This window comes from Rhincodon typus, chromosome 4 (genome assembly GCF_021869965.1).
Source record: "Rhincodon typus isolate 14 chromosome 4, sRhiTyp1.1, whole genome shotgun sequence".
Taxonomy (NCBI): Eukaryota; Metazoa; Chordata; class Chondrichthyes; order Orectolobiformes; family Rhincodontidae; genus Rhincodon; species Rhincodon typus.
In genome coordinates this window covers 28,386,166-28,400,382 of record NC_063335.1, presented here as the reverse complement: position 1 = coordinate 28,400,382, position 14,217 = coordinate 28,386,166, and the positions used below count along the sequence as shown (strand labels likewise).

Here is a 14,217-nt window from a genome sequence, read left to right as displayed (position 1 = left end):
TAAAAATCGGTCTGTCTCAGTCTTGAACATACATCATGATCCAGCCTCAAAAGCCCTCTGTGGTAAAGAATTCTGCACAACACTCAGAAGAAATTCCACCTTATTTCTGTTTTAAATGGACAACCCCTTAGTCTGAAATTATGCCCTCTGGTCCTATGCTTTCCCACAGGGGAAACAAGTTCTCCACATTTTCCTATGTTTCAATAAGGTCACTTCTCATTCTTCTAAACTCCAATGAGTAGAGGTCTAACTTAACCTCTCTTCATCAGACAATCTCTCCATACCTGGGATCAACATTGTGAACCTTCTCTAGACTGCTCCCAATGCCAGGATAGCTTTCCTTAGGGGACAAAAACTGTTCACCGTATTCCAACTGTGGTCTGACTCGTGCCTTGCATGGTTTTGGAAAAACCTCCCTAATCTCATACTCCATTCCATTTGAAATAAATACCAACGTCCCATTTGTCTTCCCTCTTACTTACTGAACTTGGATACCAGCTTTTTGTGATTCCTGTAGAAGGACTCCCAAATCCCTCTGCCTATTAAAGGAACTGGAATAATAACAGTCTATTGGCACATTGTACTTCAACAACTGCATCAAAATGTGATACAAAACTGCAGGATTGTTGGGGAATTTCATTACAACCTATTGAATTCTGGTAACCAAGGAAGCATTCTAATGCTACTTCTGCTTGACACTGACAAATCATGGAAAGCAATCTTTTAAAAGCTTCACCATAGAAGGATTTGTGGTGCTAAACTAAGTCATTGAAAATTCTGATTAAAAAAAGAGTGACAGGTCGATCCATTCTTGATTGTCGTGAGGAAATAACTACGTTCTGCTGAGGGAGGTCAATAGGTTAACTCAAAGAGAATCAAGATCAGAATGCGTCTTCATGTTCCAGAATTTGGCTCCCTTCAAGGCCTCACAGTTTGGAGACCAGAAACAAAGACAGAAATTGCTGGGGAAAGCTCAGCATATCTGGCAGAATCTGTGGGAAGAAAGCAGAGTTAACGTTTTGAGTTTGGTGACTCTTCATTTCATTTTGGATACAACCGTATAATTCACTGTTCTGAGGAAGGGTCACTCAACCCAAAACGTTAACTCGAATTTCTCTCCACAGATGCTGCCAGACCTGCTGAGCTTTTCCAGCAATTTCTGTTTTTGTGTTGAATTCACTGTTCCTACTCTCACTGACCTAATGAAACTATGATTTTCAATACAAAAAAGTGGTATTCGTTGCACATTCTTTCACTGTTTGCAGAAGTGCTGAACCAGCTTATCACATTTTAGCAGGTTATTTCTCAAGTGCTGGTTCTGTTGCTTTCAACTATTGCAAAGCTTTCATTCAGAACGGGTGTAATTTATTGGCCCTTCGGGTGCCATGGAAAATCCTTGTACTGTTGATCCCTTGAATAGTTACTGTAATTCAATCTGTCTGATTTTCCTGTCTAAATTCCTTGCGAAAGTAAAAGTGAAGGACTGATGCTGGAAGGGAGGAGGGGAAACTCAGTTTTGCTGCAGTGTAAAATCAGCCAATTTATTCAGTACCAACAAATAATGCCTAAGGAGTTGGGACAGTGCTTCTTCTCAACGATGTTCACTGATGCTAGCCCAGGAGTCAGCAGAATTGTATTTTTTTAATGCATTAGTTCTCAGTTGCAACTCACAATTTTATTTTATTTTGTTGATGTTCAGTATAATGTATATTTTGTGATCAAAAGAGCAAATATAAATTGATAGGAAGCGCAAATTACAATGTGGTTTATAGATTTTCCATGGAGCTGATTCTGATGAATGATATCTTTTTTATTGCTATAGCTGTCTGTTGCAGCAATGCTGATGCACATATGGTATTTTTGGTTTTGTCAGTGTAGTTTTGTGAGTTTTCAGAGGTTGGTGCATTTTTTTTCTCTGACACACTTCTTACATAATGTAACATGAAAATAAAAGAGGATCAAGCACTAAGACAGGGATGGTAAGGTTGGCAAACGCATAAAATACGCAGGACGGGCATAATTGGACACTGGCATTAACAAGTGGAACAAATTGGTAAAGAAACTGAGAAAGCAAGCAGGAAAGGAACAGCAGAAGAAAAGGACAAAAACAAGAACTGAGAAACAGAAAGGGAGAAACAAAGAACAGAAAAAAAAGAGATGCAAATATCAAAGAAAAGAAAAATCAAAAACAGCCAAAAAGCAAAAGATTGGATGATGTGAACTAATTTGAGTTGACAGTATGCTATATAACATAGCTGTAGGTCAACAGAAGTTTATTTGTAAAGGTTGAATGTTAGATTAAAGGTTAAAATAGCAAATAAAAGTAAGCAGACTTTTTTCTTTGTTGATATGCTTTCTGTTTTATGTATTGAGAAAATCACCAAGTTGAGAAATTAGGTAAAAAGGCTTACAGGATCCTAGCCTTTTATATGTAGGTACAAAAGCGATGAGGTTATGATGAACTATCTTAAAATATTGGTTTTGTCTCAACTGGGGAATAATATCCAATTCTGGGCATTGCACTTTAAGAAGGATGTAAAAGGTTTAGAGAAGCTGCAGCAAAGGTTTACAAAAACGATTGCTGCAAAGAAGGACTTCAGCTAGGTAGATAGACTTCAGATGGTGGAGCTGTTCTCCTCCGAAAGGATATGTCAAAAGGAGATCTGTTATAGAGGTATTCAAAAATGTGAAGAATCTAAGCAGAGTCAGTAGGGTGCAATTTTCTCCAAGTGTTGATAGGCTTCAAGAAGGACTAGAGGTTGAAGTGTTTAACAACAGGAGGAGCTTTATTAAAGAGGTGTTCATCACTAATTTTTCGTATTCATTCACAGGATGAGGGCATCACTGGCTAGGTCAGCATTTATTGCCTATCCCTTAATCGCCCAGAGGGCAGTTAAGCATCCACCACATTGCTGAGGGTCTGGAGTCACATGTAGGCCGGACTAGGTAATGATGGCAGTTTCCTTCCCTAAAGGACATTAGATGGGATTTTCCCCCTGACAATCAGCAATGGATTCATTGTCATTGTTAGATTTTTAATTCCAGATTTTTATTGAATTCAAATTTCACCATCTGCCGTGGTGGAATTTGAACCGGGGTCCCAAGAACATTGCCTGGGTCTTTGGATTAACAGTCCAGTGATAGTAATTCTGGGCCTTTGCCTCCCCCTGGAGGTAGGTTATGAACTCTTGTGCAAGCTACACATATTCCCACCTTCTCCTTGATTTCAGAGTCAAGCCCTGACAACCAGAAATAACTTGTGGCTGTCACCTTCGTTCTGACAGTACCACAGTGACCTTTGTGTAACTGATTTAATTAGGAAAGGTGATGGCCTAGTGATATTATTGCTGGACTGTTGACCCAGATAACATCCTGGGGACCCGGGTTCTAGTCCTGCCACGGCAGATAGTGGGATTTGAATTCAATAAATATCTGGAATTAAGAATCTAATGATGATTGTGAATTCATTATTGATTGTTAGAGGAAAAACCCATCAGGTTCACTAAGGTCCTTTAGGGAAGGAAACTGCTATCATTACCTGGTCTGACCTACATGTGACTCCAGACCCACAGCAATGTGGTTGACTCTTAACTGCCCTCTGGGCAATTAGGGATGAGCGTTAAATGCTGCCTAGCCAGCGATGACCTCATTCTGTGAATGAATGAAGAAAAAAAAACGCATTTCCTTATCTGTGTTGGTATGATGACCCTCATTCACCCATTCGAGACATCCTGTTTGTATGGATAGTTCTAGCTCCTGGGTGACATATGGCTTCAGTTCTGAAGTTGTTCCTATGATATTGCCACAAAATACCATGTCCAACACTTTTGATAGCAGTGGATTATTTCTAATGCACTTCTTAACTTGTTTGCATTACTGGATTGTGCTATGCTTGTTCACAGTAGAGTATCTCTACATAAAGACTGTTTGTAGTGGACTCATTTGGCAAAGTTAAACTAGAGAGCCTATCAGCATTGCCATGGAAGTTGAATTGCTGATATTTAATTGTATAAGTGTGAGCTGATTGTAATCTTAGATAACCTTCTTCACTGTCTACTACCATTTAATTTCTTTATTAATGATTCTCTGCTTGTAGAGAATTAAATATTGCATTGAATCACATTGTAAGGCTGGCATAAATTTAACTTTTGGAGGCAAGTTAGCTTGTTTTTAAAATGAAAATAAAACTAAGAAAATGTTTAATGGTCTTTTTTTTCAGTTTTATCATCTTTTTCTTACTGTTTATGTTTTTTTTAATCCACAGATACTGAAATTCAACTCAGGAAAGATATGGTGTTTTGTCAAAGTTTGGTGGCTACAGTTTGCACTTTCTCAGAACAGTTATTAGCTGCATTACATCAGATGTATGACACCAACAGCCAATATGAAACTGAGACACAGGAATCCAGTAGAAAATGGTTGGAGCAAATAGCCAACGTAGGGATCCTCTTTAACTTCCAGTCACTGCTGTCTCCTAATCTGGTAAGATGTTGTGATGTCGCTTCTAATTTATATTAATTATCTGATTGGTGTGATTGATTTAAGATGTATCCAGCTTAGAAGCACCTCCTGCAGATTCAAAACCAAGTACATTATAAATTGCAGGTACTTTATTTTATTCATTTTTGGGTTGTGGACATGGCTAGCTGTGCCAGCATTTATTAACCATCCCTAGTTGCCCTTGAGAAGGTGGTGGGGTGAGCTGCCTTCTTGAACTGCTGCAGTCCACCTGCTGTAGGTTGCCCCACAATGCTATTAGAGAGGGACTTACAGGATTTTGACCCAGTGACGTGAATGAACGGTGATATATCTCGAAGACGCGATGATGGACAGATTGTAGGGGAACTTGAAGTTGGTAGTGTTCCCATGTATCTACTGCCCTTGTCCTTCTAGATGGAAGTGGTCGTGAGTTTGGAAGGTGCTGTCTGAGGATCTTTTGGTGAAGTTCTGCAGTGCATCTTGTAGATAGTACACACTGCTGCTACTGAGCGTCGGTGGTGAAGGTAGTGAAAGCTGGTGGATGCAGTGTTAATCAAACGGCTGCTTTGTCCTGATGGTGTCCGGCTTCTTGAATGTTGTTGGGGCTGCACTCATCCAGGCAAGTGGGGAGTATTCCATCACACTACTGACTTGTGCCTTGTTGACAATGGACAGGCTCTGGGGAGTCCGGAGGTGAGTATCTGTAGTATTCCTAGCCTCTGACCTGCTGTTGTAGCCATTGTATTTATGTGGTGAGTCCAGTTAAGTTTCTGGTCAGTGATAACCCCTAGGATGTTGATAGTGGGGGTTTCAGTGATGGTAACACCATTGAATTAAAAAGGGTGGTGGTTAGATTGTCTCTTATTGGTGATGGTCGTAGCCTGGCATTTGTGTGGCTCAAATGTTACCTGCCACTTGTCAGCCCAAGCCTGAATATTGTCCAGTACTTATTGCATTTGAACATGGAGTGCTTCAGTATCTGAGGAGTCGCAAATGGTGTTGAACATTGTGGAGTCATTGCTGAACATTCCTACTTCTGACCTTATGATGGAGGGAAGGTCGTTGAAGAAGCAGCTGAAGATGGTTGGACCCTGGACACTCCCCTGAGGATCTTCTGTAGAGATGTCCCGAAGCTGAGATGACTGACCTCTAACAACCACAACTATCTTCCTTGTGTCAGGTATGACTCCAACCACCAGAGAGTTTGCCCCTGATACCCATTGATTCCAGCTTTGCCAGCACTCCTTGATGCCACACTTGGTGGAAAACAGCCTTGATATGAAGGGCTGTCTGTCACTCTCATCTCAACCTCTGGAATTCAGCTCTTCAGGTATGGTATCAGGGCATAATGTACTGGTGAGCAGTGCTGCCTCACAGCGCCATTGACTTGAGTTCAATTCCACCCTTGGGTAACTGTGTGGAGTTTGCACGTTCTCCCCTGTCTGCGTCAATTTTCTCTGGGAGAATTGGCCATGCTAAATTGCCTATTGTGTCCAAGGATGTGTTGGTTAGGTGGATTAGCCATGGGAAATGCAGGGTTACATGGTTAGGGTCAGAGAGTGGGTCTGGGTGGGATGCTGTTCGGAGGGTCACTGTGGACTCGCTGGGCCAAAGGGCCTACATATACAATGTGGCGATTCTATGATACATTTATTACAATGTTATTCAATGCAATAATTAATACCCAATAAACAGAAAACTCATAAATCTTAGATGTTGTGAAGTTATACTTTGAATAGTTTAACTGGTAGAAAGGAAAATAAGAAGTCACCTCTTAGAAAAAAAGTATATAACCACAGAAACCCACACTGTCCTGAATCTTGTGGAATAATAAGTTGTAGGATCTCCTATGTCAGATGTTGCTCTGATTAGGAATATAAAGGAACAGAAGTAGGATATTCTGCCCATTGGGAGATAGCAAGAACCGCAGATGCTGGAGTCAGAGACAACACAGAATGGAGCTGGAGAAATACAGCAGGTCAGGCAGCATCAGAGGAGCAGGAAAGTGGACGTTTTGGGTCGAGATCCTTCATCAGGACTGGGGAGGGGGAAGGGAGCTCAGAAATAGATAGAGGGAGGAGGGGTGGTACTGGGGAAGGTCGGTGGGATAGTGATAGGTGAGTGCAGGTAGGCAGTGGTGGGGATTGGTCATGGGAAGGTTCAGGCAGATAGGTGGGGAAGAGGGTGGACAGGTTGTGTCAGTTCAAGGAGGCGGGGATAACAGGGAGGGTTGGAAATGGGATGAGGCCGGGTGTGGGGAGATTTTAAAACTGGTGAATTCCATGTTGTGGCCATCGGGCTGTAGGCTCCTGAGGTGGAATATGAGGTGTTGCTTCTCCAGTTTGCGGGTGGCTCATTGTGACACTGGTGGAGGCCCAGGATGGATGTGTTGCCCAGGGATTGGGAGGGGGAGATAAAATGGTTGACAACTCGTAGGTGTTGTTGATTATAGTGTACAGAATGCAGATGCACCGTGAATCAGCCACCGAGTCTGAGCTTGGTCTCACCGATGTAGAGGAGGCCATATCGGGAGCAACAGTTATAGTAGACCAGGTTGGAGGACATACAGCTGAACCCTGTCGGATTTGGAAAGTTTGTCTGGGGCCCTGGATGGAGGTGAGAGAGGAAGTGCAGGGGCAGGAGTTTCTGCTGTATATTGCCCATTGGATCTGCTCTGCAGTTTAGTTAGATTCTGGTTGGTTTACACCCCAGATCCATTTCATGCTTTTTTGCAATTTACCTAGATAACCTTACCACTATACTTATCTTAATCTGGAAAACTCCAATTGACTCAATACCTAACCTCATGATAGGTATCATATTTATATCTCAACATATGCTCTAGTGAGTAAATTACTATAATAAGAATATTCAAACAATTCCAAAGCACGCAACATATTGCAATGGAATCATGGTTTCAAAGTAGGAGTTTAGGGTCTGACCCTCACTGCAAGAGAATTTGAACCTTCAGGTTTCTTAGAAAACTAAATCTAAAACTGAAATGGATACTTCAGATTCGAAGCTGATTAAAACCAGATAAAATGATGTCCACCTGTTGTAGCTCAGATTCTCATGGTGCAATGAAAGTAATTGAGGAAAGGTGAATATAAAGGTTGTACCTGGGAGCTGTGATGATAGATAAAATGTGCTGACACTGCCTCGGTCATTTTGAAAGAATTGATTGACCGGTTCTGGCCAAACTGTGCACTGGGTTGTTCCTGAGGGTCCTGAGCTGCTAACAGATATAAATCAGTGGCTAAGTCCTTAAAGAAATGGAGCTGGAACTCTGACTGAGGAAGTTGAGGACTTTGAAGGGCTTTATGTTTGAAATTGGTGCCAAATATAGCCTGAACAAGCTGAAGGGTGAGCAACCAAGAGGGTACCTTTCCCATCTACCATTTTATAAGACCGTAAGACTGTAAGACCATAAGACATTAGGGCATTCAGCCCATCGAGTCTGCTCCGCCATTCAATCATGGCTGATAAGTTTCTCAACCCCATTCTCTTGCTTTCTCCCCGTAACCCTTGATCCCGTTGATAATCAAGAACCTATCTATCTCCATCTTAAATATACTCAATGACTTGGCTTCCACAGCCTTCTGTGGTAGTGAATTCCATAGATTCACCACTCTTTGGCTGAAGAAGTTTCTCCTTATCTCCGATCTAAAAGGTCTTCTCTTTATCAAAGGCTGTGCCCTCGGATCCTTGTCTCGCCTACCAATGGAAGCATCTTCCCAACATCCACTCTGTCCAGGCCATTCAGTATTCTGTAAGTTTCAATTTTATGGGATCACAGGTCAAGGATGGACAGGAAGCCTGGGGAGTTTCACTGTCATTTCATCACTGTAATGGAGTCCAACTTCTAGAGTCTACACAATTATGTAATAATATGAATAATCACAAGTTGCCATCTGTGGTTCTATACTTTTCCAGAAGATGCACTATTGAGACAATCAATGGGTAATCTTAGAAATTGATGAATGTCTGTTCCTATTTCTTTTGTTCTTAGCCACTGCAACAATCTGGCCAATGTAATATCAGAGCAAATTAAACCACCAACAAAATTAGAATATGATAATTACAGGCTACATTTTCAATGCTGTGTCCTTAGGCATCAGTTTCATGCAGAGCGTTGTATGTTGAGAAACAATTATGGCAGTGGGTCTCGGGAGAAAAGACTTGAACCACAGGGATTTATATCATTTCAAAATGGAATTGTGCATTTCATCGAAAGATTTAACAATCTATCAGGAGCTGAAGAATAGCATGGATTGACAAAAACACTGCATGTGGAATGTGAATCACACAAGAGTACACAAAAGTAAAAGCCCATGTGTGAGAATTTTAAAGTAGATACATGCTGACTTTCTTCGCTGGCACTGGACTGTATTCCTCCCATGCCTGGAATAAATACATTTTCAAAGAATAGAATGATCAGATGGAAAATTGGCATGCAGAAAGCCACATGAGATGCAAGGACCCCATCTGGTTATGTGTTAACGTTTTTGCAGATATACTACTTACATATATTTCAGATATGTACTCATATGACCTTTAACACTGGTGGAAGTGAATCAAATTCATCACTCAATGCTTGTTTTGCTTAATCCTTTTTCACTTTGCAAGTTATCTATTGATGAAATTGTGTTCTTATTGTATAAATTTACAATTAAGGAAAGGGTTTGCAAAGGAACATTGCCAAGAATATAAGTAAATTAATGCAGTGCTTTTCAGTAAAGAATGTGGAGCAGCAATGATAGGAGTTTCTGGGGGTAATTCAGGAGGCACAACAGAAATTCATCCCAAGGAAGAAGAAACACAGTAAGGGGAAGATGAGGCAACCCTGGCTGACAAGGGAAGTCAGGAACAGCATAAAGGCAAAAGAAAAAGCATGTAATGTGGTGAAGATTAGCAGGGAGCCACAGGATTTGGAAGCCTTTAAAAACCATCAGAGGATAACTAAAAAAGCAATAAGAGGGGAGAAAATGAAATATGAGAGTAAGCTAGTTAGTAATATAAAAGAAGATTGCAAGAATTTTATTTTAGATTTTAAAAGGTAAGAGAGAGGCAAGAGTGGACATTGGAATATTGGAAGATGAGGCTGAAGAAGTAGTAATAGGGAACAAAGAAATGGCAGAGGAACTGAACAGGAATGTTGCATCAGTTTTTACAGTGGAAGACACCAGCAACATACCAGAACTTCAAGAGAGTCAGGGAGCAGAGGTGAGGGACACGCATGGTTCATGCCAGATTTAAATTTTTAAACACAGAACTATGAACAGACCATTCATTCTGCTGAGTCTGCTCTGCTATTCAGTTAATCATCTACCTCAATGCCACTTTCCTGTCCTATCTCCATGTCCATTAATCTTCAGAAATCTTTTGATTTCTGCCTTGAACTTGCTCCATGATTGAGTTTCCTCTGGGTATTGAATTTCAAAGATTCACCACCCTGTGAGTGAAGAAATTCCTCCTCATCTCGATCTTAAATGGCCTACCCCTTATCCTGAGATTATCTTCTCTGGTTTTAGACTCACCAGCCAAGGGAAACAGCTTACCTACATCCACCCTCTTGGATCCAGGAAGAATTAAGTTTTTTTTCAATGAGGTTACTCTTCGTTTTTTTGAAATTCAGGGAAATACAGACCCGATCTCTGCTCATAAACCAATCTTGTCATCTCGAGGATTAATGTGGTGAACCTCCATTGTATTACCTCATGGCTACCAAAATTATACACCATACATATGGTACTACAGATTTGTCAGGCATGACTGCCGCTTGATGAAGCTGTTCTGACTCAACCCTATTTTACCACGCACTTCCAAGTACTCTGCAATCTTATCCCTAAAAATGAACTTTAAAATCTTATCAGTGACCAAGGTCATGCTAACCAGCGTGTAGTTTCCCGTCTTCTGCCCCCCTTCCTTTTTAAACAGGGTTGTTAGATTAGCAGTTTTGCAATCTTCTGGCACCCTTCCTGACTCCAGTGATTCGTGAAGAATCACGTCAACGCCTCTGCAATCTTCTCAGCTGTTTCCTTCAGAATCCTGGGGCAGCACGGTGACTCAGTGGTTAGCGCTGCTGCATCACAGCGCCAGTGACCCAGGTTCAGTTCCATCCTCAGGCGACTGTCTGTGTGGAGTTTGCACATTCTCCCAGTGTCTGTGGGGGATTTCTCTGTGTGCTCTGGTTTCCTTTCACAGTCCAAAGATGTACAGGCTAGGTGGATTAGCCATGATGGATGTGGGATTACAGGTCTGGATGGAATGCTCTTTGGAGGGTTGGTACATGCTTGATGGGCCAAATATCATCTTTCCACACTGTAGGGATTCAGTCCATCTGGTCTGTGTTATTTATCCACCTTCTCCTTACTGATGGCCACTACACTCACCTCTGCCCCTGACTCTCTTGAAGTTCTGGTATGTTGCTGGTGTCTTCCACTGTGAAAACTGATGCAACATACCTGTTCAGTTCCTCTGCCATTTCTTTGTTCCCCATTACTACTTCTTCAGCCTCATCTTCCAATATTCCAATGTCCACTCTTGCCTCTCTCTTACCTTTTAAAAACTAAAATAAAATTCTTGCAATCTTCTTTTATATTACTAACTAGCTTACTCTCATATTTCATTTTCTCCCCTCTTATTGCTTTTTTAGTTATCCTCTGATGGTTTTTAAAGGCTTCCAAATCCTGTGGCTCCCTGCTAATCTTCACCACATTACATGCTTTTTCTTTTGCCTTTATGCTGTTCCTGACTTCCCTTGTCAGCCAGGGTTGCCTCATCTTCCCCTTACTGTGTTTCTTCTTCCTTGGGATGAATTTCTGTTGTGCCTCCTGAATTACCCCCAGAAACTCCTTTCGTTGCTGCTCCACCGTCTTCCCTGCTAGGCTTCCCTTCCAGTTGACTCTGGCCAGCTCCTCTCTCAAGTCTTTGTAGTTACCTTTTACTAAATTGTAATACAGTTACATCTGATTCCAGCTTCTCCTTCTGAAATTGCAGCGTGAATTTTATCATATTATCATCACTGCCCTCTAGGGGTTCCTTCACCTTAAGCTCCCTGATCAAGACTGCCTCATTCCATACCATCAAATCTAGAATTGTCTGTTCCCTAGTGGACTCCACCACAAGCTGCTCCAAAAAAAAATCTCATAGAAATTCCACAAATTCCTTTTCTTGAGATCCACTACCAACCTGATTTTTCCCAGTACACCTGCACATAGAAGCCCTCCATGATTATTGTGATAACACCTTTCTTACATGCCTTTTCCATTTCCTGATTTATTTTCCTCTCCACATCCTGGCTACGGTTACTAATCTAGTCCCATCAAAGTCCTTTTCCTTTATGGTTCCTCAACTCACATAAATTCTAGACCTTCTGACTCTATGTAGATTTCTTGCTATTGATTTAATTTCATTTCTTTCTGATGAGGGAGCCTATGTCTCCATGATATCTACAGCATTGTACCTGCCAATTTCAATCTGTGGATCAAGTTCATTGACCTTGTTCTGTATACTGCATGAATTTATTTACAACATCTTCAGGCCTGCATTGACTGTCTCCTCTCATAGTTGTCCCCTTATCTGCTTTCAGGTTCCCTCTGAGATGAATGTGTAGACTGTCCTCATGACAAACCAGCTTTTCACAGTAGTTTTCAAATAAATGTTTGCCCTAGTTTTTGTGTGCGTGTGCGCGTGTGTGCGTGTGTGTTAGTTAAATTTTTACAATAGCTCCTTCTCCGATTACTGATGATCACTGTTAACACTGTTAATTACTCCTGGCATCTGACTAAGGGAAAAAAGGGATGTCGAAAGCGTCATTAAAGCCTGGAAGATTATGTTATAGAAAATATGACCTTCCTTCTGTGCACATTTTCCCATTTGCCCCTGGAATTTAACCCCATCATTTTGAATGAACAGTTACCTCAACTTAGTGACCTCTTGGATCATTTTCTTTCTGATTATTTGCACTGCACCATTCACTATTCAAAGGAATAGAATTTTCATTTGTAACCGCCTGCATTGTTAGAATGGCAAAGCTTTTACAAATAAATAGATAGGAAGGTTGTTGCTAAAGTAATTGCTGACCTCTTAGACTGGCATTTAATATAGTAATGTCAGTGACTTTGAACAAGAATTTTGTGTCAGTCTTACTGGGAGAAGACACAGAAAACATGTCAACAATGGCAGAAAATCAAGAGCCTAAAGGAAGGCAAGAATTTAAAACAATCAATGGCTCTGAAGAAATGGCAATGTAGCTCCAATTTGAGATGATGTGGCTTGGAGGGGATCCTGGAGGTAGTGTTGTTCCCATGTATCTGCTGCCACTACATTCAGAGAGATTTCATCATGTTGCAGCACAGTCTGTCCTTCTACATGCATCACAAAGTTAGCATGCAGGTACAGAAAGACGGCAAAATTAAGAAGGCAAATGTAATATTGGCCTTCATTGCCTGGAGGATGGAGTATCCTTACTGCAACTGTAAAAAGCCCATTGGTGTGACTACTCCCCAAGTAGTCTATGGTTTTTTATGCCTTACACAAAGAGTGATATTTCTACATTGAAACAATTCAGAGAGGGTAGACTGGACTGATTCCTGGATGAAAGGATTTTCCTTGAGTAAATATTGAGCAAATTAGGCCTATAGCATTGAAGTTTAGAAAAGTGAGAGATGATCTTATTACGTATAAGATTCTGAGGGAGGCTCAACATGTTAGTTTCTGGGAGAATGCTTTGTCTCCTGGGAAAATCTAGGCCAAGGGAGCACTGTTACAAAATAAAGAGGTCTCCTCTTTAATGTAGCAGGCCATTATTCTTCTGAATGCTCCTCCACACGGAGTAGTGGAGGTCATTGGATCATTCCAGAGTGGAGGTGGACAGGTTTTTGAGTGGAGTGGAAGGCTTTAAAGAACACCCAGCAACAGTGGAGTTGAAGCCAAAATATGATAAGCTGTGGTCTTCTTGAATGCTGGAGCAGGCTTGGTGGCCTGATCAGCCTTAAGCTGCTCATATTCCTTCTGAAGGGTTGTGTTTAGGAATTCCTCTCATTCTCAGAAAGTTGAGCTCCAGACAAGTCCACAAATCCATCTAGAACCTAATAGAGGATATATGCTTTTGTGAGCTATCTTTGAATATAAAGGCTTTCTTCATGATGGATCACTGCACATAAAAAGAAGGTAGTCTTTAGATACTCAAATAATAAGGATTATTTGCATATATCAATTTGCACATCAACATTATTAGCAATAAATTCATAGAATCCTTACACTCCAGAAAGAGGCCATTTGACACATCGAGTCAGCACAAACTCTTCATAGAACATCCCACTCAGTCCCATCCCCCTAGCCTAACCCCATAACCCTACATTTCCCATGGCTAATCCACCTAACCTGCGCATCCCTAGTCCTACAGATAATTTAGCAATCCACCTAAACTGCATGTCTTTGGACTGTGGGAGGCAACCCATGCGGGGAGAATGTGCAAACTCCACACAGACAGTCACCCAATTGAACCTGGGTCCCTGGTGCTATGAGGCAGCAATGCTAACCACTGAGTCACTGTGCTGCTACATTGCTACCTATCATATACCTTGATTGCTTTACAGTTACTTGGGAAGACGCAAGTCTGCCAAGGTTTTTCAATGATCTATTACATGGATGGTATTCACAAGATGCCATTAAAAAGTTGAAAGTTTATGTGAATACTTTGGCAGAGACAAGTCGTAAATGTGCAAAAAAGGT

The 14,217-nt window shown here is 41.3% G+C and overlaps 1 protein-coding gene across 3 annotated transcripts in view; it reads left to right on the top strand.

Annotated features, from left to right (window-relative positions):
- The window catches only part of prex2 (phosphatidylinositol-3,4,5-trisphosphate-dependent Rac exchange factor 2), a 248,085-nt gene that overhangs the window by 206,657 nt on the left and 27,211 nt on the right, over positions 1 to 14,217 (top strand). For all 3 annotated transcript variants that reach the window (XM_048596382.1, XM_048596381.1, XM_048596383.1), the window contains one exon: positions 4,265 to 4,482. In XM_048596382.1, coding sequence (XP_048452339.1) covers positions 4,265 to 4,482 — 218 coding nt within the window. The remainder of the gene's footprint in view (positions 1 to 4,264; positions 4,483 to 14,217) is intronic.